This window comes from Hevea brasiliensis, chromosome 7 (assembly GCF_030052815.1).
Source record: "Hevea brasiliensis isolate MT/VB/25A 57/8 chromosome 7, ASM3005281v1, whole genome shotgun sequence".
NCBI classification, from domain to species: Eukaryota; Viridiplantae; Streptophyta; class Magnoliopsida; order Malpighiales; family Euphorbiaceae; genus Hevea; species Hevea brasiliensis.
The window spans coordinates 3,670,025-3,695,749 of record NC_079499.1 but is presented as its reverse complement, the minus strand read 5'-3'; the positions used below and the strand labels follow the sequence as shown (position 1 = coordinate 3,695,749).

At 41.0% G+C, this 25,725-nt stretch overlaps 1 protein-coding gene across 1 annotated transcript; it reads left to right on the top strand.

Annotated features, from left to right (window-relative positions):
* Positions 1–20,535: 20,535 nt before the first annotated feature.
* On the top strand, positions 20,536–25,193 carry LOC110637631 (U4/U6 small nuclear ribonucleoprotein Prp31 homolog). The gene is made up of 8 exons (XM_021787841.2): positions 20,536–20,691; positions 21,238–21,303; positions 21,534–21,671; positions 21,931–22,823; positions 22,910–22,980; positions 23,359–23,461; positions 23,565–23,640; positions 24,867–25,193. The coding sequence occupies exons 1-8, from the start codon at positions 20,689–20,691 to the stop codon at positions 24,972–24,974; spliced, it is 1,458 nt and encodes a 485-aa protein (XP_021643533.2). The 5' UTR covers positions 20,536–20,688; the 3' UTR covers positions 24,975–25,193.
* Positions 25,194–25,725: the final 532 nt, after the last annotated feature.

The window sequence follows — 25,725 nt, the reverse complement described above, 5'->3', positions numbered from 1 at the left end:
AATCGCTAGTTTTTTGAAATTTAAAAAGCCATTAAACACACTCTCTAGTAGACATTTTTTGCCATAAAAAGTACCTACAAATGGCCTCATTTACTATAATTTTACCTAGTGAAAGTGCTTTTATTCATTGAGAATTTATTGTGCTAATTTTATAAAGCTTTTATTCAATACTCTTGAGCTTGAGTGGCAGATATTCTCTCTCAATCTTTTAGTATTTATTTTTGTATTTGAGAGTTATTGAGAGTGATTTCATTTATACCAAAATCTATTTAAGGTTGTGTAAGTGTGAGGGCACACTTGTGAAAGGTTTTCAAGTACCTAGTGAAGCAAGTAGTCATTTGTGGGAAGCAAAGACATTGTGAAAGGTTTTAAAGTACCTAGTGAAGCTTGTAGTCATTTGTGGAAAGTAAAGATATTGTAAAGGTTTTAAGCACCTAGAAAGCTTGCTGAGATTGTAAAGGCTTTGAATATTGCCTGTTGAAAAAGATCAAATAATAGAGTGACTCTCAAAGTGGGACTTTGGGAAGAGTGGATGTAGGTCAATAAAGCCGAACCACTATAAATATTGTGTTTGATATTCTTCTTTCCTTAAATCTTTAATTTTCAGCATTTTATTACTCTGTTATATATTGAATATGTTGAGAATTTGTTTTATTGAGTTAATATTGAGTTTGAACAATCAGACATGCATATTTTAAACTATATGTGAATAGAAATACTTGATATTAAGTTATCATCTTGTGATTCAACTGTTGTTTGTGCATAGCTTGTTAGGTCACTTATATTACACTTTGAAAACAGAGTTATTCACGTGCTTAGAAGTGCTTAGCTGCAATTTTTTACTATGTCCTGAGCAAGGAATGAAAAATTACCTAAAGTGTCAAATTCACCGCCCTCTTGATTACTTTCTTTGGGACAACATGTCTGTAACACCCCAAAATTTTAAATTTTATCATTTTATGAGCATTTTTTGTATTTTAATTTTATTTAAATTTTAGAAATTTTTTTTGAGATTTTTCGGATTTTAAAAATCGGGTTCGATTTTCCGAAAATATAAACTTTGATGATTTTTAAAAATTAATTTAAAGACCACGTGGCAAAACTAAAAATATATTTGGAGTCTACGTATTTTTCTGAGTTTTCTGAAATTTTTTCGAAATTTTTGGACCTCGTTTTCGGTCCCGAGGCAGAGTAAAAATTCAAAATTTTGTATCCTGAATCGGACCGGCCGAATCGAACCGGACCGAATTAGAACGGTCGAATCGGATCGGCCTTTTCTTTTTCTTCCTTCTTCCTCCCGCGCGCGTCTGACCCCTCTCCCTTCTCTCTCTCTTTTCTCTCTCCTCCCTCCTCCCCTTGCCGCGCCGCCGCCTCCCCTGCCTTCCCACCTCGCCGGCGCCCCACCTCGGTCCTCCCCCATTGCTGGTCGCCACCGGCAGCCGGAAACGGCCTCAAAAGGGCCTTGCGCGCGACGCCTGGACTTCCCGGCCAAAATCCGGCCGATCCGGCCACCAATTGGACCGGGTCTTGTGTCTAAAATCATCTACTCGGCGAGAGCTTTCCATAGACACCAAGAACACCGAAATCCATCGAGCGGTTTGTCCAATTTTTGCCCGGGAAGTTTTAGCCCATTTTGACTTTCGGGCTAGATTTCTCACAAACCGTGAATCCCACGAGAAAACCGAGAGTACCAGAGCGCTCCACTCGTCGAGAGCTTCGCGGCGACATAAATTTTGAATTTTTCCGACACCGTTTTTCAGTGGGTCCCACGGAACTTCGCAGTATTTTTCAGAGCATTAAATGAGCTTAGAAAATTCTGAAAAATTTATGTACTAACCCCCGTATTGTGGGCTTCGTGTAGGTATCCTCAATTCGCAGAAATTCGACAGTTGACCAGGTTTGCAAATCTCCGGCCAGACAGACCCGTTACCGGAAAAGTCTCCGAATTGGACCAAGGTTTTGGCTACCCCCCATTGTCAGACATCCCGAGCGCGTTCCTAAAGTCGGAATCGGCAAAGGTAAACCCGAACCTTGCTTTTTCGTAATTTTCTAGTACTTAAATAGGATTAAAAATCCATAAAATATTCGTGGTAGCTTAGAAAATTATGATTCTTTTTGCAGTAGCCTAGTAATATTGCTAAGGACCGCGGGGCAAAGTTTTAGAATTTTTAGAGCTTATTTGGGCAGTTTTTGCAAAAATGATCAATTATAAGGACTAAATTGTAATTTTACATATTGTGATGAATGACTGATTTGATGGGCCCAGGAGGGGCTGTGTGATGTGATTGAACTGTGGATATATGAGTTGCGAATATAGAAGTGTGATTTGAGCCTTTTTGCAGGTTGGGTAGGTCCTAGGTATAGGGGAGACTCTGCCGGATTTTCGGCACGACTTAGGACGTACTTGGTCTTTTCTTGATTTGTATTGAGTCATTTGTATTAAATAATTGTAATGTAATTGTCAGGTGAGCCGGGACAGCCTTCTTCCTCCGCCCAGCCGCCACAGTGATCGTTGTCAAGTCTGTGAGTAAAATATTAATTTTAATTGTAATTTCACTATTATTATATGTTCAAGCATGCCCATGCATCACTTATATGCATATATCTATGTAGATAAACTTTAGGCACGATTTATGTTGCATTCATAACTGTGAAAGTGCCATGTATGTTGTTGTGGTAATTTGGAGCAGTGTGTGTGCGTTGGCGTGCGTGTGATGTGGTGTGGACTATGGATAGGATGGGTAGACACGACTTGAGATCTTCGCTGGGACCCGGTCCTTCGGGATAGACACGGCTGTAGTTCTTTGCTGGGACCCCGATTTGGTTATTAAGTGGAAGTCCGAGCTGAGTTCTTCGCTGGCACAGTTGGAATTAAGAGAGCTGTATAGGGGATCAACTCCCATATATATTATGATTGATGTTACTGGGTGTGTGAGTGCTCCAAATTACCTTTTTGATGTTATGATGTGAAGATGTGGTTGATGTTGCATTTCACTCTACAGGGTGCATTAGTCTTAGATAGTTATAGAGATTATGGTTAAAATTGATATTTTACTCTCTGAGTCGAACGCTCACTCCTGTTCAATATTTTTCCAGGCCACAGGAGGATATTTTTGAGGTTAACCTGCTTTCTCCCTCGCAGGTCGATTATTAATGTTTGTATAAACTTGTTAAATCTTAGAATTTCCGCATGTGTTAGAAATGTTTATTTGATTTGGGTCTGTAAACTAAATTATTATTTTGGACCTGTAAACTTAATATTCTATGCATGTTTGATGGATTGGATGAGGGAGCTGAGCTCCCATTTATTTTTATGCTGATGAGTATGTGGAGGGTGAGCTGAGCTCCCCAATTGAGTATTTACTGTGTTTACAGGTCGGGTGAGTCATAAACTCCCCGTTGGTAGGTCCATTTTATGGCCAGATTTTGTCCGGTTGATTTCTTGAAATTGGGCCCAAATGGGCCTTAGAGTTTGGTTAAGTGAATAGTTAGGCTTACTACGGGCCTCGGGGGCTTTAGGCTGGCCCAGGTCCTAATGCCGGTCCGGCCCATAGGTTGGGTCGTGACAAATGTGGTATCAGAGCTTAGGCTCCAGATTCTTAGGGAATGTTCATCTAAAGTGTTGGGAAGAGTCTACTAGGAGTCACATGCGGAAAAATAGGGTCCACATTCGTCTTGCATTGTCATCTTTGCTTCTAGTTTCTGCTTCATATATTGTGTGTAAATATGAGTCTATAGAGTTGTGTAATGTGTAGTTTTGAATTTTGTGGGCTAATGCTGCTAAATTTCAGGAAAATGCTTGTGAAGCGGAGAGCTGCCACGCACTGAATCCGGATATGCCTGACGAGGTGTCAGCATAGGAAGAGGCACCTGCCCCGAGGAGGCGGGGTAGGAGGCCTAGAGCTGCTCAAGTAGAAGAGCAGCTACCAACAGTTCAGGATCAGTCGTTTATGGCACAGGGTCCCATGGACCCCATGGCAGCTACTCTAGCTGGATTGCAGAGAACCATCGATATGATGGCGCAGTATATGGTCCACCCTCCACAACAGCAGCAGTCCACCGCACCAAGAGGGGAACCTTACAAACAGATCATCAATTTCAAGAAATTGGTGCCTGGTACTTATGATGTGTCAGACGATGCATATCGGTTTTTGGATTCTATGACGGCGAGAGCAGTGCGATTGGTGATAGAAGACTTATAGAGTATATGCAGCATGTCATGGGGCCTATGCCTAGACAATGGATGAATGACTACATATTACCTCGGATGGAGGGTTTGTCGTGGACTCAGTTTGTGGAACTGTTCATCAATCGGTTTGTGTCAGAAAGCTTCAGAGATCAGAAACAGTGGGCCTTTGAGGCCTTAAGACAGAATGGTAGGTCTATAGATGAATATGCTACAGAATTTCTAGAACTGAGCAGGTATGCCCCTACAGCAGTAGCTACAGAAACTATGAAGGTGAAGAGATTCCTAAAGGGGCTTGACAGAAGGTATGCGAACCTGGCCATGATGTCTGATCAGTCTTTTGATGTGGTGGTTGATCGAGCCAGATAGATTGAGATTAGCTATGCTGTGGATGACAGCGGAAGAGCAAAGAAAAACAGAGCAGAGGGTTCTACCGGTGTTCTCCAAATGGGTACTCTAGACAGTGGTGGCCAGAGTAATTACAGAGGAAAAAGTAGGAACAAGAAGAGTGGTTTTAGACACAAACCTCGAGGGTTCAGACCTGGATATGGATCCAGCAGTGGTCACAGTTCAGGGTACAACAGTTCTGGGTCTGGTTCAGGATCCTCCTTGGCACCTTGTGCACAGTGTGGAAGAGGACATTCAGGACCTTGTATGATGGGTTCAGGAGTATGCTTCAGGTGTGGCCAACCAGGTCACTTTGCTAGGGAATGCCCTGTATTCAGCGAGCCACAGATTGGGTCACAGGGTTCTGTTGCGAATGTTCCTCACCAGTTGTATCCGGGTGCTTCCAGCATGGCAGGCAGTCAGTTTAGTGGCCAACAGGGCAGAGGACAAGGGGGACGTGGATTTGGAGGCAGATCAGGAGGTAGAAGTCGATGTCGTGGGTTACGCCACTCAGGGTAGGGGTCAAGCTCGGGTTTTCACCCTGACCCACCAGGATGCTCAAGCTTCAAATGCAGTTGTGGCAGGTATTCTTCTGGTCTGTTCCTATGAGGCTCGTGTTTTGATAGATCCGGGTGCTACGCACTCATTTGTCTCCCCTGTGTTTGCCATGAGGTTGGGTAGAAACCCTACAACCTTAGAATATCCTTTGTCGGTAGCTACCCCACTTGGTGACAACATAGATGTAGATATGGTTTTTCTGGGTAGCCCAGTAGTGGTGGATGGAAAGATCCTCCCAGCAGACTTGGTTCCTCTACTAGTGATTGATTTTGATATAATTTTGGGAATGGACTGGTTGGCAACTCATTATGCCACCTTAGACTGCAGGAACAAAAAGGTGTATTTCCACATACCCGGTGTGGAAGAGTTTAGCTTTGATGGTGACAGGAGCGTGGCGCCATATAACTTGGTGTCAGCAATTAGTGCTAGAAAAATGTTGAGGCGTGGATGCCAAGGGTATTTGGCATTGGTGAGAGATACATCTGTAGAAGGTGTCAACATGGAAAATGTTCCTGTTGTCAGAGAATTCATGGATGTCTTCCCTGAAGAGCTTCCAGGGTTGCCACCAGAAAGGGGAATAGAGTTCTGCATTGATGTTGTTCCGGGTACAAACCCCATATCAATGCCACCTTACAGATGGCCCAGTGAATTGAAAGAGTTAAAGAGCAACTACAGGAGCTTTTGGACAAGGGTTTCATACGCCCGAGCACTTCACCCAGGCGCTCTGTGCTATTTGTAAGAAAGAAAGATGGGTCATTGAGGTTGTGTATTGACTACAGCAATTTGAACAAGGTGGTGAAGAACAAGTATCCACTTCCTCGGATCGATGATCTGTTTGATCGGCTCAAGGAGCTAGATTCTTTTCCAAGATAGACTGCGATCGAGCTACCATCGATTGAGAATCGGGAATGAGGACGTGTCCAAAACGGCATTCAGGACAAGATATGGTCATTATGAGTTCTTGGTGATGTCTTTTGGACTCACTAATGCACCAACAGCCTTCATGGACTTGATGAACAGGGTGTTCAAGCCATTTTTGGACCGTTTTGTCATCGTATTCATAGATGACATTTTGGTATACTCTCGGACCGAGGAAGAACACGTGTGGCACTTGAGGATGGTGTTGCAGACTTTGAGGGAGCACCAGCTATATGCCAAATTTTCAAAACGTGAATTTTGGCTAGAAAGCATCTCATTCTTGGGACACGTGGTTTCTAGTGATGGCATTCAAGTGGATCCCAAGAAAATTGAAGCAGTAACTGATTGTCTTAGGCCTACAACAGTCACTGAGGTGCGAAGTTTTCTGGGTCTAGCTGGCTAATATAGGCGCTTTGTACAGGATTTTTCCAGGATAGCAGCTCCCCTAACTAAGTTAACCCGAAAGAATGTTCCATTCATTTGGACAGATGACTGTGAGAAGAGTTTCCAGACACTTAAGGAGTGTCTAACCACCGCCCCTGTGTTGACACTACCTATGAGTGGTGAAGGATACACCGTGTCTTGTAGCGCCTCGAGTTGGCCTAGGGTGTGTTCTGATGCAAAATGGAAAAGTAGTGGCTTATGCTTCAAGGCAGCTGAAGAGGCATGAGCAGAACTACCCCACCCATGATTTGGAAATGGCGGCTATAGTCTTTGCACTAAAAATCTGGAGACACTACCTGTATGGTGAAGTGTGCGAGATATACACCGACTACAAGAGTTTGAAGTACATCTTCCAACAGAGGGATTTAAACTTGAGACAGAGGAGATGGATGGAGCTTCTGAAAGACTATGATTGCACCATCCAGTACCACACTGGGAAAGCCAATGTAGTAGCAGATGCTTTGAGAAGAAAATTTTTTGGTAGTTTGGTGCACATTTCAGCAGAGAAAAGACCGTTAATTCAGGAAATACATGAGTTGATGGATCAAGGTTTAATCCTAGATCTTTCAGATGAGGGGGTATTGTTGGCTCATTTTTCAGTGAGGCCAGACTTGCGGGACAGAGTTAGAGTTTCCCAGCACAGAGACCAGCAATTGATGAAAATCATAGAAAGGGTACAACAAGGTGAAGGTGGTGAGTTTGGATTTGCCGATGATGGTGCCCTAGTGCAAGATTCTAGGATATGTGTGCCAGATGTGGACAATCTCAGAGACGAAATCATGCGAGAGGCACATTATACACTGTACAATGTCCACCCAGGCTCCACCAAAATGTACCATGATGTGAAGAATAGCTATTGGTGGAATGGCATGAAGAGAGATATAGCAGACTTTGTGTCCAAGTGCTTGACTTGTCAGAAGGTGAAGTTTGAACATCAGAGACCGTCAGGGAAGCTGCAAGAGCTCCCTATCCCAGAATGGAAGTGGGAAATGATCACTATGGATTTTGTGACTGGGTTGCCTCGTACCACGCGTGGATATGATTCGATATGGATAATTGTGGACCGTCTAACCAAATTAGCTCACTTTTTGCCTGTGAAGACTACGTATTCAGTGGCATAGTACGCCCGACTCTACATTCGAGAAATAGTCAGATTGTATGGAGTTTCGGCTTCCATAATATCTGACAGAGGGCCCCAGTTCACTTCTCGATTTTGGAGAAAGTTGCAGGATGCACTTGGCACACAGTTGAACTTTAGTACAGCTTTCCACCTCAAACAGACGGACAGTCCGAAAGGACAATCCAAACACTGGAAGACATGCTTTGCATGAGTGTTTTGGATTTTGGAGGTCAATGGGATGATCATCTAGCTTTGGTGGAATTTGCCTACAACAACAGTTACCATTCCAGCATAGGGATGGTACCCTATGAGGCATTATATGGAAGAAAGTGTAGGTCTCCTCTGTGTTGGACAGAAATGGGGGAAGCAAAGGTGCATGATGTAGACCTAGTGCAGTACACATCAGAGATGGTTCCCTTGATCAGGGAACGATTGAAAGCTTGACTTTCGATGGCGTAAGAGTTATCACGGACCCAGACGGAGGGATGTGGAGTTTGCAGTAGGCGACTATGTATTCCTGAAGGTTTCTCCAATGAAGGGAGTCATGAGATTTGGAAAGAAGGGCAAGTTGGCGCCTCGGTATATTGGACCTTTTGAGGTTACGGGTAGAGTTGGAGCAGTTGCCTGCCGGTTGGAGCTACCACCCAACCTTTCTCACGTTCATCCTGTATTTCACATCTCCATGCTCAGGAAATACATTCCAGATCCTTCTTATGTACTACAGCCAGATGTAATAGAGCTAAAAGAGAACTTGACGTTTGAGGAGCAACCTGTAGCCATAGTGGACTACCAAGTGAGACAGCTGAGATCAAAACAGATCCCTATGGTTAAGGTCTTGTGGAGTAGCCAGTCAGTAAAAGAGTGCACCTGGGAGTCAGAATGGGACATGCGTAGCAAGTACCCTTATCTGTTCAATGTATAATCATGTGCTTTATTCTGCCTTGTGTAAAATTCGAGGACGAATTTTCTGTAAGGGGAGAAGAATGTAACACCACAAAATTTTAAATTTTATTATTTTATGAGCATTTTTTGTATTTTAATTTTATTTAAATTTTAGGATTTTTTTTTGAGATTTTTCAGATTTTAAAAATCGGGTTCGATTTTCCGAAAATATAAACTTTGATGATTTTTAAAAATTAATTTAAAGACCACGTGGCAAAACTAAAAATATATTTGGAGTCTACGTATTTTTTTGAGTTTTCTGAAATTTTTTCAGAATTTTTGGACCTCGTTTTCGGTCCCGAGGCAGAGTAAAAATTCAAAATTTTGTATCCTGAATCGGACCGGCCGAATCGAACCGGACCGGATCGGACCGGTCGAATCGGACCGGCCTTTTCTTTTTCTTCCTTCTTCCTCCCGCGCGCGTCTGACCCCTCTCCCTTCTCTCTCTCTTTTCTCTCTCCTCCCTCCTCCCCTTGCCGCGCCGCCGCCTCCCCTGCCTTCCCACCTCGCCGGCGCCCCACCTCGGTCCTCCCCCACGGCGCGCTGGAGCAGGAAACGGCCTCAGAAAGGACGCGCAGCGCGCGCCCGACGCCTGGACTTCCCGGCCAAAATCCGGCCGATCCGGCCACCAATTGGACCTAGTCTTGTGTTTAAAATCATCTACTTGGCGAGAGCTTTCCATAGATACCAAGAACACCGAAATCCATCAAGCGGTTTGTCCAATTTTTGCCCGGGAAGTTTTAGCCCATTTTGACTTTCGGGCTAGATTTCTCACAAACCGTGAATCCCACGAGAAAACCGAGAGTACCAGAGCGCTCCACTCGTCGAGAGCTTTGCGGCGACATAAATTTCGAATTTTTCCGACACCGTTTTTCGGTGGGTCCCACGGAACTTCACAGTGTTTTTCCGAGCATTAAATGAGCTTAGAAAATTTTGAAAAATTTATGTACTAACCCCCGTGTTGTGGGCTTCGTGTAGGTATCCTCAATTCGCGGAAATTCGGCGATTGGCCAAGATGCAAATCTCTGGCGAACCGGACCGTTCTGGAAAAGTCTCCGAATTGGACCAAGGTTTTGACTACCCCCATTGTCAGACATCCCGAGCGCGTTCGCGAAGTCGGAATCGGCAAAGGTAAACCCGAACATTGCTTTTTCGTAATTTTCTAGTGCTTAAATAGGATTAAAAATCCATAAAATATTCGTGGTAGCTTAGAAAATTATGATTCTTTTTGCAGTAGCCTAGTAATATTGCTAAGGACCGCGGGGCAAAATTTTAGAATTTTTAGAGCTTATTTGGGCAGTTTTTGCAAAAATGATCAATTATAAGGACTAAATTGCAATTTTACATACTGTGATGAATGATTGATTTGATGGGCCCAGGAGGGGCTGTGTGATGTGATTGAACTGTGGATATATGAGTTGCGAATATAGAAGTGTGATTTGAGCCTTTTTGCAGGTTGGGTAGGTCCTAGGTATAGGGGAGACTCTGCCGGATTTTCGGCACGACTTAGGACGTACTTGGTCTTTTCTTGATTTGTATTGAGTCATTTGTATTAAATAATTGTAATGTAATTATCAGGTGAGCCGGGACAGCCTTCTTCCACCGCCCAGCCGCCACAGTGACCGTTGTCAAGTCTGTGAGTAAAATATTAATTTTAATTGTAATTTCACTATTATTATATGTTCAAGCATGCCCATGCATCACTTATATGCATATATCTATTTAGATAAACTTTAGACACGATTTATGTTGCATTCATAACTGTGAAAGTGCCATGTATGTTGTTGTGGTAATTTGGAGCAGTGTGTGTGCGTTGGCGTGCGTGTGATGTGGTGTGGACTATGGATAGGACGGGTAGACACGGCTTGAGATCTTCATTTGGGACCGGTCCTTCGGGGTAGACACGCTTGAGTTCTTCGCTGGGACCCCGATTTGGTTATTAAGTGGAAGTCCGAGCTGAGTTCTTCGCTGGCACAGTTGGAATTAAGAGAGCTGTATAAGGGATCAGCTCCCATATATATTATGATTGATGTTACTGGGTGTGTGAGTGCTCCAAATTACCTTTTGGATGTTATGATGTGAAAATGTGGTTGATGTTGCATTTCACTCTACAGGGTGCATTAGTTTTAGATAGTTATAGAGATTATGGTTAAAATTGATATTTTACTCTCTGAGTCGAACGTTCACTCCTGTTCAATATTTTTCCAGGCTACAGGAGGATATTTTTGAGGTTAACCTGCTTTCTCCCTCGCAGGTCGATTATTAATGTTTGTATAAACTTGTTAAATCTTAGAATTTTCGCATGTGTTAGAAATGTTTATTTGATTTGGGTCTGTAAACTAAATTATTATTTTGGACCTGTAAACTTAATATTCTATGCATGTTTGATGGATTGGATGAGGGAGCTGAGCTCCCATTTATTTTTATGCTGATGACTATGTAGAGGGTGAGCTGAGCTCCCCAATTGAGTATTTACTGTGTTTACAGGTCGGGTGAGTCATAAACTCTCCGTTGGTAGATCCATTTTATGGCCGGACTTTGTCCGGTTGATTTCTTGAAATTGGGCCCAAATGGGCCTTAGAGTTGGGTTAAGTGAATAGTTAGGCTTACTACGGGCCTCGGGGGCTTTAGGCTGGCCCAGGTCCTAGTGCCGGTCCGGCCCATAGGTTGGGTCGTGACAATGTCCTTAACTATATTTTCAATTTGAAAATGATTTAGTCTCTAATATTTTATTTTGATGGCAATTTAGTCCCTGAAATTTGGTTAAATCTATAAATTAGTCATTGTAGTTTTGAAACAAAAACTCCTTATAACGTAGAATGTTGACCTACAGAGTTATCCTCACTCAGTGCTAACAATCCCCAGCACCTGCTTGTCATGACCCAACCTATAGGCCGGACAGGCACTAGGACCTGGGCCAGCCTAAAGCTCTCGAGGCCTGTAGTAAGCCTAACTATTCCTCAACCTAATTTTAAGGACCATTTGAGCCCAATTTCAAGAATTTAACCAAACAGAGTCCGGCCATAAAATGGACAATTCAACGAAGAGTTTTTGACTCGCCTGACCTGTAAACACAATATATAATAAATTGGGGAGCTCAGCTCACCCTCCACATAATCAAAATGCCACAACTCAAATGGGAGCTTAGCTCCCTAATTCAATACCATCATGCATACAGTTAATAATTTTACAAGTCCAACATAACTTTTATAATACAGGCCCAAAATAAAAATAAGTACTTCTAGCACATGCAGAGTTTAAAATTTAACTCAATTGGACAAAATACATTAAATACTATTAATGGACTTGTGAAGAAGAATAGCATATTAGCCACAACAAATAATCCTCCTGTAACTTGGAAAAATAGATGAACAGGAGTGAGCGTTCGACTCAGAGAGTAAAATACCAATTTTAACCATAATCTCTATAGCTATTTAAACTAATGCACCCTGTGGAGTGAAATGCAATATCGTCAAAATTTTTATACAATTCATATCATAACAGTAAAAAGGTAATTTGGAGTACTCACACACCCAACACTGTCAAGCAATACATATATGGAAGCTGATCCCCTATACAACCCTCTTAATTCAACCTCTGCTAGCGAGTGTCTCTCAAGCCGGACTTTCGCTTAATAACTCAAATGCGGGGTCCCAGTAAGTGTCTCTCAAATCGTTGTCGCAAAGGGATTTCGCGGTCGCCTGGACGATCACTCACCGAAGTGGGAAAAGTGAGGAGTCGCCACCTTAGTTTTGAGGGAAACTAAAGAAAACCATTTGGGAAGATAAATTAAAAATGAAACCACTTCAAAACAGAGATTCTAGGTTCGGGGTCCGTAAACGGGTGGGGAAGGTGTTAGGCACCCCACCTCTTCCCTTAATAAGGGTAAGTAGATTTAATTTTGTGTTCTTTATAAATTAGTTAGGAGGGCTTGAATGGGAATGTTAATCCTTTTGGCTAAAGGAACATTTGATTTCTCACTGAATTTGGATCACCCAGATACACAAGTAAATGAGACCACCTTAGTGAATTGACGTTACGAATTTTTTAGTTCTGAGATTATTTTGCGTATGGGTTAAGATTTGGTGTGAGAATCGGATAAGAACTCTCCTCCGATCTCTTTTAAATTAAAATTTTGGGGGGGAGATCGGATAAGAACCCTCCTCCGATCTCCTCTAGACGTTTATTAAAATTTTTGAGTTGGGACCGGATAAGAACTCTCCTCCGATCTCTATTTAATGGTTATTTATTAAAACTTTGAGTGGAGACCGGATAAGAACCCTCCTCCGATCTCTATTTAATAGTTATTAAAATTTTGAGTTGAGACCAGATAAGAATTCTCCTCCGATCTCTATTTAATGGTTATTTATTAAAACTCTGAATGGAGACCGGATAAGAACCCTCCTCCGATCTCTATTTAATAGTTATTAAAATTTTGAGTTGAGACCAGATAAGAACTCTCCTCCGATCTCTTTTAAATTAACAGGAGCCCGAAGGGGACTTTTCCGATCTCCCGGATTTTAATTTCAGCTACATGACATAAGAGCCTAAAGCTAAGGATTCTGGCATTCGAAGATGCCGGGGATAAGGCTTCTGGATACCTTTTGGCTAGATGGGGAAAACTAGACTTGATTTACCGACCTTCCATGTACCAATATCTATTAATGACCGATCTATTCTGTTTTGTTTATTTTGGTTTTATTCCACTTTATGACCTCTTTGTCGAATTCTGTCATTACGCCACTAATAGTTTGGCTATCTTCCTGATGCGTTATTCAGGTTCTTTCTTTTAAAAGGGATCCCTAAGTTGCAGTTACCTACGTCTTACCAGACCATTTACACGCTACTAGGAGCTAGAAAAACTTGCATTCAGAAACGACGAAGATTAATAAAATAACGGACTAATCACTAAAGAGATATCTTGAGAGTAACATTCTTTTGGGTCCTTTTGCACAAAATGAACTTGGAGAAAATCACATACGTAAGAAGAACAAAGAAAGTACGAAAAATTAATGTAAACACTTAGTAAAGCAGCAATATGAACTCTTACCTGTGAGGAGCCAAATCTACTGAAATAGCTACGGGGTGGCAACTAGAGATAAGACAGTGGACTGATTAGCCTGAGAGCTGATGTTCGTCGGGAAGTGAAGGGAGCTTAGCTAAAATATAATCAGATTAAGATAAAAGCCGAGTGGAATGAAGTTTAGCTTAGACAGTGGGAATGAAAACAGAGATGATAAAGGGCTGAAAGTGAGGGTGTGACCAGATAATGAACAAACTGGAAATATAGAGTTCGATTCGAATCCTTTTCAAGAAACACTTGTAAAACTAGTTTCAAAAGTTTTTCCAATCAACACTTCAAAGTAGCGGAATAACAAACTGAATGAAGTTTTCAGAGTTCTTCCGCTATAATAACAGCCTCTCCCTTTTTGTCCGTCCGTTGAACAGTTTTTTCATGCAGGTATTTATAGGAATCGGGTGCTCCCCATGAAGGGTCAGGATTTATTTGGAGGGAGATGGAGGGTCAAGATTTCGAAGGACATGATCGGATGTTCAGGAACTAAAGAGAATCAAAATGAATGGCTGAGATCTCTCTTCAGAATATTTGTCCTTTTCTTCTTTCGATCTAACGGTCCCAAATCTTCTTGTCCGGAACGATCTGAGGGCTAAGAGCGAAAGGCGCTGGTATTGTCGTCTTCTCTCTTGATCCAAGGGTTTCAGGTTTGTCCTTACAAGTGAGATCAACGGTGGAGATTGGGGTGTACAGGACTGTCAGGACATACCCTGGCACCTGTCAGCATTGTGGGCGATTCTTAGGCGTGCGGTGGAGATCTCGTCTGCCACACTTTAACTACCTCGGCTCTGATTCTGACGACGGTTATTGGGATTTGTCTTATTCTTTTTGCCTTCCGATCCCTCCTCTTTCTGATCTCTTTCACATGCTCTTTTCCGATCTTTCATGCTGGTCTCCTATCTTCCGATCTATTATTCCAATCTTTCCCTTCCTCAGGTCCGGTCTGGTCAAAGCATTAATTGCCCCTCGATTCTCGGCGTTAAGCCGTTTGCTTTCGACAATAAATGCTCATTTTCCCCTATATATACCCCTGTCGACAGAGACATTTCCTTCATCTGATTTTCCTCTCTTCCTTCTTACTCTTCCTGTTCTAGCTGCTCCGACGGAAGTTCCGACTACAACTGTGGCTTTGATCTTTTTCCGATGGACTTCTTTACTCACCGACTGAGAATTTATGATCCCGGTGATCGAATGACCTTAACTGACGATGGTGAGAGAACTGGATTTGACCGATCTGTATTGCGGACCTCGGTTGTACCGATCTCGAGTCGCTCAACTGAGTTCATTCGGCTTCTCATCACATTGGGTGTTCCGACAGCGGCTTTCCTCCACATTGGGTGTTAAACGGCGCCTCGGTTCTGGTCGGTGACACCCCTTTGGATCAGTCACAATGTGACATTCCGATCCCTAGAGATCGCCCAAATGATGTATTTTGTTTTCAATGTAATCCGATCTCTAGAGATCACAGAAATGATGTGATCCAATTTTAATGTAATCCGATTCCTAGAGATCGCCCAAATGATGTAATCCGATCTTTTGAAAATAAAGACTTTATTTTGTCGGTTATCATCTTATTATTTTTGCATTGATTATTTTCCGATCTCTAATGTGATGATCTAGTTCTTTACCTGAATGACACTTAACTGATCCTTTATTCAAAATATTTAACTTATTATGCCGATCTCTAATTAACCGATCTCAGAACATTCGGATATTTGAGAGAAGTGTCAGAACAGCTGTCGAGTCCCACCAATCGATGCGTTGCCTAGAACCTCGCGAGCATTAAATGCTCAGACTAGTATAAATAGGGGTGGGAGGGTTAGCCAGTTGTTCTCTCATTCCATTTTTAATTCCCTGCTCACAACTTCGAAGTTCTCTCGTTTTCTCAAGTTCTTCCGACGCCGATCAGACTCCGGTAAGGGCTTTGATCTTCTTTTTTAGTTTAAGTTCTTTATTCCTTTTGAAAATGAGCGGTGCCGAAGGTCAGAGAGCGGCGAGCCCTCCTTCCATTCAGTTCTCATGGTCGTCCGATGACGAAGAGGTAGTCGGGCCAAGCACGCAACCTGAACCTCCTAAGACTTCCGTTCCAGGTCGGGGGCGGGTCATACCATCAAGGCGTGCACCTGTTTCAGGGAGGGAGACTCTCCCTATAGATGAGCTACCGTCGGTTCTTCGAGTATCCGATCTGCAATCGTTTAGCCAAGAATACAACATTCGGCCTGATTCGTACGAGCTAATCAAGTGCCACGGCGATCTTCGTGTCGATCACTCCTTTGAAGAGAATGACATGGTTATGGTGTACGAGGAACAGTTAAAGGCCGGTCTTCGGTTCCCTCTAGATGACTTCTATAAGGAGGTCCTAAAACTTCACCGAGCGTGCATTGCTCAAATTCACCCTAACTCATGGCGGATCTTGGTAGCCTTCCGAGGTCTATGCCGAGCTAAGGGAATCAGACCTACGGCTAAGGTTTTCGCCGAGCTGCACAGACTAACTCGCCGAAAGGATGACGAACACTGGTTCTTTCAGGCGAAGCCTCATTGCGGGCTCTTTTCCGATCTGCCCTCATCCCTTAAGAATTGGAAGAACCGTTTCTTCATTCTGAGGAGCAAAGATCCGAGCTGCTTTGAGGACTTCCTCAGTTTGGTGGTACCAGGGGCCTTTGCTTCCGAAGCATATTACCCTGAACCAGGAGGAAAGCTTAATAGTGATGGATCTGAAGAGTCTGGCCGCCACTCAAAAGTATTCTTGTTTGGATGCGGTGACTGCCGAGTTGCACCATTGGACCATTCAACTGCTCACCGGCCAAGACCGCGAACTTCCGCTCTCTGACCTCGGCATTGGTATTTTCTATATCTCAGCTCTCAGGACCTTAGTGATCTCACTGACCTTTTCTTTGTGCAGGTATGGCGGGTGGTGAGGGTTCTAGGAAGCGGAAGAAGGACAAAGAGATCTCCCGGAAAATAAAGGAGATGAAGCGTTCGGAAATGCTTCGAACACCTGGCCATGAACCTGGGGAAGTACAAGGGGACCCGCCTCAACCTTCGGATCTGCCGACCGCTGAAGCTGTCCGATCTCCTCCTAGATTGGAAGAGCAGCCTCCGGCCCTTCCAGTTGTTCCAAGCACAGAGAGGGGTCCTTCTCAATCTTCTGGGAGGACCTCTTCTCGTGGCGCTCAAAAGCTAATCGAGTCCCTGAAGAATAACCGTAAGTTTCGTGAGAACCCCGGTTTTGCCCAAGTCTTGGGGTCTTCCATCTTTCTTCGGGAGGATCGGGACAGGCTATCCTCGAACAGCCTTGATGATATCTTGACTCAATCCATGAGCCTGAACGTGGAGTGCCTGGTGAATCAGACCATGGTTTGGGAAAAGGTTCAGCGCCTGGGTAAGGAGATCGGGAAGAAAAATCAGGAAGTGGCTTCCCTCCGATCCCAACTCTCATTCGCTCAAGATTATATATCTCAAGTTGAGGGGCGGGCGAAGTTTTATGAGGACAGGGTGGCCGAACTGAATCTTGTTCTGGCTGAAAGGAATCGGGTTCTCGGAAAAGTCCAGGCGCTACAGGCCAACGAAGCTGCTCAGGTCGCCCAACTCATCGAAGAGCTTAAAGAGAAAGACGGAGAGCTTAAGGAGAAAGATGAAGAGATGGTGACGGGAATAGCCGGGGCCTATGTGAATGCTCACAAGGACTTCTTGGCCGAACTCCAGAAGCGTTACCCAGGGGAGGACTTCTCTTGGATGGCCGAGCTGGCTCCTGAGGGCGACGATGAGGATAGTGAGGAGGAAGCCGAGGGTGGGAGAGAGAGTGATCAAAATGTAAATCAGGCTGGGGGTGACCCTCCAGCTGAATAGCTTGTACAACAATGAAATGAAATGGGCTCTCTTTTGTTCAATGAATGGATGTGATTGGAAAATCTCCGAATTGCCTTAGTATTTGATTGTATGAGCATAGCGAAACAAGAACTAAATGCAATTATTAATCTAAGTATAAGAGATCGGAAAGCACAATAAGCATGAGATCGGTGGGGAAGAAATGCTGAATGGGACTTGATTAAAATTGAAAATTTAACTAACACTTAAGATTGGAATCCTTATTAAACCGAACCAAAACCTTAACTTTTAAACTTTCGAAAGGGAGATCGGCAATAAAACTGGTAGGAAAAGATCTAGTGCCAGTTCATTTATCAGGAATATACTTGACGGGTCCTGAGTTTCGACAATGGGTTTGAGAGATCGGTGAGCGATAGACTGGTAAAGCTTTGACTGATGCGAGAACTTAACAATTTGATTTAATTCTTTGTGGGGAGAGATCGAAATTGTGACAGCCTATCAAAGAGGGATCGGAAATTGTGATTAGCTGTCCGAAGGAGGCTTAGTACCGGGGATCGGTTTCAAAGTTTTATTGATTTCGGGGATCGGCCAAAATATGGTGTCGACAGTCGTGTATACCCCGACATATCCATAAAGGACCGGGTCCCAGCGAGTGTCTCTCAAGCTGTGTCTACCCGTCCTTTCTATATCCAATACCATACCACACGCACGGCAACACACACATACTGCTCCAAATTACCACAAACAACATCTATAACACTTCATCAATTTAAAATGCAATATAAATCATGCCTAGTATTTAACTAAATAGATATATATTTATAAGTGATGCATGGGCATGCTTAAATATATAATAATATCGAAATTACAATTAAAATTAATATTTTACTCACAGACTTAACCAAGGTCACTGCGGCAGCTGGGTGGATGAGGAAGGCTGTCCCAACTCATTTGACAATTTCATAATAATTATTTAATATATTTTACTCAATACATGCTTGGAAAAGACCAAAAATACCATAGGTCGTGTGAAAAATCCGGCAGAGTATCCCCTATACCTAGGACCTACCCAACCTGAAAAAGGGTTCAAATTGCACTTCTATATTCACAAGCCACACATCCACTACTCAATCACATCACATGGCCCCTCCTGGGCCCACCCAAACAGTCAAAAATCATAATTTAAAAAATTATAATTTAGTCCCTACATTTACCCCTTTTGCAAAAACTATCCAAATGAGCTCTAAAAATTCTAAAACTTTGCCCCGCGGTCCTTATGAATATTATAGAGCTAACACAAAAGGAATCATCTTTCTAATCTACCACAAATATTTTATAATTTTTAATCCAAATCAAGCACTAGATAATTAAGAAAAATGATGGTTCGGGTGTACCTATGCCAATTTCGACCCTGCAAATGCATGCGGGACGTCTGAAAACGGTGGGGTAGCATATAACCTTGACCCAATTCGGAAACTTTTTCGGTAGCCTGTCTGCTCGGCCCAAAATTGCAGACCCGAGCAATTGTTGAATTTTTACTAATTGAAGGTACCTACGCGAAGCCCACAACACGGGGGTTAATATATAATTTTTACAGAATTTTCTAAGTTCGTTTAATACTTGGAAAAACACTGTGAAGTTTCGTGGGATCAACCGAAAAACGGTGTCGGAAAAATTTGAAATGGATATTGCCACGAAGTTCTCGACGAGCACGAAGTTCTCGACGAGTGGAGCACTCCGGTACTCTCGGATTTTTTGTGGGTTTACGGTTTTTGAGAAATCTAGCTCGAAAGTCAAAATGGGCTAAAATTTCCTGGATAAAAATTGGATAAACCGCTTAATAGATTTTAGTGTTATTGGTGTCTATGGAAAGCTCTCGAGGTGTAGATGGGTTTTGGCATAAGACCCGGTCCAATTGGTGACCGGATCAGCCGAATTTTGGCCGGGAAGACGAAGCGATGCGAGGGCGCAAGGGTGGATTTCGCGCGACGTTTCTGGCGGCCTAGAGGCTTGCTGGCGGTAGGGGAGGGGTGGGGGAGGTGCGCCGGCGAGCTGGGGACGTTGGGGCGACGGCTGGCTGGCGATGGGCAGAGGGAAGAGAGAGAAAATGAGGAGAGAAGGGGAAAGGTCGGGATGCGCGGGGGAAGGGGAAGGGAAAGGGAAAAAGGAAAGGGCCGGTCCGACCCGGTCCGGTTCGATTGGGTCGGTTAGATTCAGAATACAAAAATTTGAATTTGTACTCTGCCTTGGGACAAAAAAAGAGGCCTAAAAATTTCAAAAAAATTCATAGAATCCAAATATATTTTTAGTTTTGCCACGTGTTCTTTAAATTAATTTTAAAAAATTATCAAAATTTTATATTTTTGAAAAATTGAACTCGATCTCTAAAATTCAAAAAATTTCAAATAATTTCCTAAAATTTAAATAAAATAAAATAATTAATTTAAAAATTAGTGGTGTTACACTGTTAGAGATTCAAACTCATACCAATTGTAGGATTGAACACTTGTGAGCATGCTAAAAGATTAAACTTCTAGTAGATACGCAACTCAGGCTGAGTTATCCCCACTCAGTATCAATAATATAATTATATATTATTAAAATAATAATAACATAAATAGAACTTTACAAAATTATACGAGATTATTCATAAATAGTTATAATATTTAAAGATTAATTTGTAAAATATATAAATATTTTTTAATTAACTAAAATTTTTAAGGACTTTAAAGTAATAATTTATATTTTAATAATTTAAATTTAGAATTCTTTTATTTTATGAGGCTCACATTTTAAAAATATAAGAATTAAATTATTAATAAAATAAAATCTCATTGACTAAATCATTAAGAAAATAAAATTCTATAAATTAAATTATTTTCAGATTAAAAATAAAAGATAAGGGTATTTTAATAATTTTACTAAAATTAATATAACTTAATTGAATTTTATTAATAGAAAATAAATTATAAGTTTTACTAAATATTAGAAATTAAAATTTTTTTTATTTTAAAAATATAGAGCTAAATTGTAAACTTTATTAAAATTTAGGGATTAAATTATAATTTACCCTTATTTTTATAAATGGTTACGTCAACAGAATTCGAGCACAGGCCTCTCAAGCCAGTGACCCCGATATGCTTTTATTTTACATTTTTGTGTTGAGGGATAGAACCTAGAGCTAGAAGGCAAGCACCAAGGTCTCCGTATCTTGAATCTCAAGCGAAAGAAATGGTTTGTATTATCTTACATGGTACTCTTATGGCGTAACTTTTATGATTAATTTGAGATTTATGATTTTTTTAGAGAGTTTAATACTCGCAGATTTCCGTCAATTGAAACAAATAGGCGGAATTCCAACGACCTGGTAATTGATTCTTAGGTTTAACTATTAATTCGCCTTAGAAATTTTCGGGAAACGGAGGATTTGGCATACCAAATTGACAATTATGAATGTATTACTAGGGAAGAATGGGTCTTTTTATGTGTAGATTTTGAAACCCTAGCGCTACAACATTCACTGTGGTATAGAACCTAATAGAAGTATTTGAATTTTTTTTTTAATTATTTGCTGTTTTTTTGATGGAGTCTTATTAGAGTGGATGAGCTAGTTTCGAATGATTTTAAATGCTGTTTACTGGAAAGTTCAATTTCCCAGGTGTCGGTGTAATTGTTTTTTGTACTTCTTTGTCCAAGATATATATGCCAAGTGTTTGTTGAAAAAGTTTCATAAGTTTATATTTGTGTCTGCTAATTGTCTTTCTTGGGTGATGTTTTCAGGCAACTCTTGCTGATTCTTTCCTGGCGGACCTCGATGAGCTATCTGACAATGATGCTGATGTTATCGTGAGTATATCTTTCTCATCTTTTTGCCCTTTTTTTTTTGCTTTTTTTTTGCAATTTTATCTCTTTACAATGAATATTGCAAGAAATTTGATTTGTGAAGACCTTTAGTGGATAACTTGTTGGTTAGACAGTTTTATTTGTTAGCACTTTGACTGCGCAAGTTTTTTTCGAGGATTATTTTTCTCTACTTTTTTTGTACTTGACATTCTTGGTTTCCCTTCTTCTTGCAGGAGGAAGGTGACGTTGATGCTGGAAACATGGAGGAAGACATTGATGGGGACATGGCAGACATTGAAAGTCTTAATTATGATGATTTGGATAGTGTCTCTAAATTGCAGAAAACACAGAGATACAATGACATAATGCAGGTTAGTCCATGCATTTTGCAATATTCATTTTAAAATTCCAATGTTAGCATTTTTTTAATGTATTTTTCAATGGTCTCTGGTTTGATCAGGCCAACCTTTATCATTTTAAAATTCCAATGTTTGCATTCTGTACCTATGCTTTATAGTTCTCCATTAATTTTTTCCTTGCATTATTTAAGGGATGAAATTTGATAGTTGACTGGTTGGTGCTTTGCCATATTGACATGAGTATAATAACTAATTTGTTCTTTAAATTCAGAAAGTAGAAGATGCTCTTGAGAAGGGTTCTGATATCTCCAATCAGGGTTTGGTACTAGAAGATGACCCTGAATATCAGCTTATTGTGGATTGCAATGCCTTATCAGTTGACATTGAGAATGAAATAATTATAATCCACAATTTTATCCGTGACAAGTACCGTTTGAAATTTCCCGAGCTTGAATCACTCGTCCACCATCCTATTGATTATGCACGTGTGGTGAAGAAGATCGGCAATGAGATGGATTTAACCCTTGTAGACCTGGAAGGACTTTTACCCTCAGCTATTATTATGGTGGTATCAGTAACAGCATCAACAACGAGTGGCAAGCCACTTCCAGAGGAAGTCCTTCAAAAGACAATTGATGCGTGTGACCGAGCTCTTGCTCTTGATGCTGCAAAGAAAAAGGTCCTTGATTTTGTAGAGAGCAGAATGGGATACATTGCACCGAATCTTTCTGCTATTGTTGGGAGTGCTGTTGCAGCAAAGCTTATGGGAACAGCTGGTGGCCTTTCAGCATTAGCCAAGATGCCTGCTTGTAATGTTCAGCTTCTTGGTGCCAAGAAGAAGAACCTGGCAGGGTTTTCCACAGCAACATCTCAATTTCGTGTAGGTTATATTGAGCAAACAGAGGTATTTCAGACCACACCACCTGCTCTGAGAATGCGTGCTTGCCGATTATTGGCTGCAAAATCAACACTGGCAGCTCGGGTAGATTCTACCAGGGGTGATCCATCAGGAAACACTGGAAGATCCCTTCGGGAAGAGATTCATAAGAAAATAGAAAAGTGGCAGGAGCCTCCTCCTGCAAAGCAACCTAAACCACTTCCAGTTCCTGATTCTGAACCTAAGAAAAAGAGAGGTGGTCGGCGGCTGAGAAAGATGAAGGAAAGGTAATGCAAGTTTTATGTAGTTTTATAACAGCTTGGTTATTTTTTCCTTTGCATTTCTTGGTAACTTTACTAATGTGTCTTCTCAGATATGCTTTGACAGACATGAGGAAGCTTGCCAATAGGATGCAATTTGGTGTGCCTGAAGAGAGCTCTTTAGGTATTTTATCTCTTTAGCATCTTAAGATTTTAAAAGCCAATATGTTTTATCCCTTTCTTTTGTCTACCATGATTAATGAACAAGTTATACTGTAAATGCTCAATTGGTTGAAGTGCTATGGTTAAGCCTGAAATAGATCTGTGCAATTATGCAAGTATACACTTCATCTACTATATTATTTGCTACTGCTTACCAAGTTTATATAAAAGTTAACTTATTCATGTATCTTATTTTTTGCTTTGCACTTTAAGGATGAGTATCTTTGCTGGTTTTAACAGGTTGTGGTGTAAAGGGATAATAATTCTTTTGGTAACTAAGATATACTGAGAAATTCTTTTGAAGTTTTGTTCTAATATTTGATATGCATGTTGACATTAGGTGATGGACTTGGGGAAGGTTATGGAATGCTTGGTCAAGCTGGAAGTGGCAAGCTGCGCGTATCTGCTGGGCAGAGCAAGCTAGCTGCAAAAGTTGCTAAGAAGTAGGCTTATTTTGTTCCTTTTTTTATTTTTGAATTCCAATTGAGCTATATATATAAGTTGTTTGTGTCATGTTATGCATATATTTCATGTTTTTGCTTCTAGATTCAAGGAGAAGAATTATGGAAGTAGTGGTGCTACATCTGGTCTGACATCAAGTCTGGCATTTACACCTGTGCAGGTTTGAATTTGCTTCTTATCACCTTGATCATGAATTTCTGGTGTGAACATTATTTTGTATAGGAAGTTCCAAGCTGTTGAGGGATTTATAACTGACAAAACTTTAAAATGGAAAAAGGAAATCATATTTAGTCCAGAGATTCTAATTTATGAAACTTTCATTGGCTTGCATGCCATCATCCAGCTGGTCTGATGCTTGTGTAAAAATATCTATGCATTACAAAGGTTCTCTGCCTTAACAAGGTTAGGAGGTGAAGACTGTAGGGCACTTGCCAAACTTAGTCATAGAAGTCCTAGTGACTTTCTCGGGTTCTTGCTATTTGCACCAGCCCTGGGGTTAGAACGACTATCACTGAAAAAGGAAATTGGCTATACCACGTAACAGCTTATTTGACTAGTGCTATACTGCTATTTGTGAAATGATTTCTAGGTCATGAGTTCTTAATATATTTTACAAACAGTCTGATTCATTGAGGTTGAATGAATATCTTTTAAATGAAATATGTTTTCAGGTTGAAATCAGCATTTTTATTTTCATGTTAAATGTGTAAATTTGATCTATTTGTGAACCATTTCAATAGAAGTCTCAATTTCCGGGTAAATCCTGCTTATCATTCTTTTGGCCTAGATGTGCCTCCAAAGTTCATTGTTTTTGAGCTTAGTGTTGATGAAGCTATGATTATTAGACTACTATATTTCAGGTTGGACATTCATGATTTTTAACTCATTGTTTCTCAAGTAGAACTGGAAGTTACAGTTCTGTGCTTGCTCCTAGTCCTTGAGTCTATTGTTAAGGGTGTTCATTGTTGAGATAGACCTTAGGTTTGAATCTTATTTATACTGAATGAGAGATGAGATATGGAGCCACAAGGTTGGGGGTTTGATGGTAGATAAAACTAGTTGGATTTTGTCGTGTGCATGAGTTTGATTGCAATGCTGTGAATTGTTAATACTCTTGTTTGAAGGAAGCTTTGACCATGCAAAGTTCTAGTAACTTCTGCTTTTTTTTTTTTCTTTTGAGGAACTTGCAGAAATTAATTCTTTGTTTGCATTGCTTTACCCTGATGTCAATCAATCCCAAAAGGGGCCATTTGTATTCAATTGTTTGGGCATTCTTTAATTTTGTGTATTTCTCTAAATTCTTTTCCTTCACGTGGTTTTCTGTTTGCTGATATTAATTACCAAATTTTCTGTTTGCTGATATTAATTACCAAATTCTCTTGATAGGGTATTGAACTCACAAATCCACAAGCTCATGCACACCAACTCGGCAGTGGAACCCAGAGTACCTACTTTTCTGAGACTGGAACATTTTCGAAGATTAAGAGGACATAATTTATGCAAAATTCACATGACCAGTCACACCAACTTGGCAGTGGAACTCAAAAGTTCTTACTTTTCTGATATAAGAGCAAATGAGCCAAATTATGCAAAAGCTATCTTACATTGCCCAGTTTGTAGTCGCTTCTGTGCCATAAATGATGTGACCATTAGATGAACTCGTAATTTTGTGCAATATGGTTTTGGAATAACATCTTGGGTTTCTTGATCACAGAGAGTATGTCTTCAATTGTCAAATCACATTGCGGGCTAGTAGAGGAGAAAATCTCAGCTTTACATGCGTAAATACAACTCAACTTCTTCGAATTTAGTTATTTTTGACCGCCTTGTGTCATTTCTTTCTGCTTGGTAGTTTATTCTGCGTAAAGTTCTATATCATTTTCAATTCAAATGCATTCACATCAAGCATAAATTACACAATAGATATGATTATGTCTTCAAATTTGCTTATCAAATCTGCTTAGTGGACAAAAGTGACTCCTCTTCAATATCCAGAGTATGATAAACATGCTCAGGAAGCATAAATTGGACTTCTTAAAAGACGAAAAACACATAATTCCCATTATAGTTTACCATGGAGTCTATGTTTAGGATCTGAAATTTGAGAGCAGTGCTCGACTTTTTATCCATATGCCTCAACTGCATACAAATAGGTCATCTATAATCAGATTTAATTTTTCATCATTAACCAAGAAATCATCTGGACGAGATTGAGCTTTAGCGACACCACTTGGGTGTCAAGACA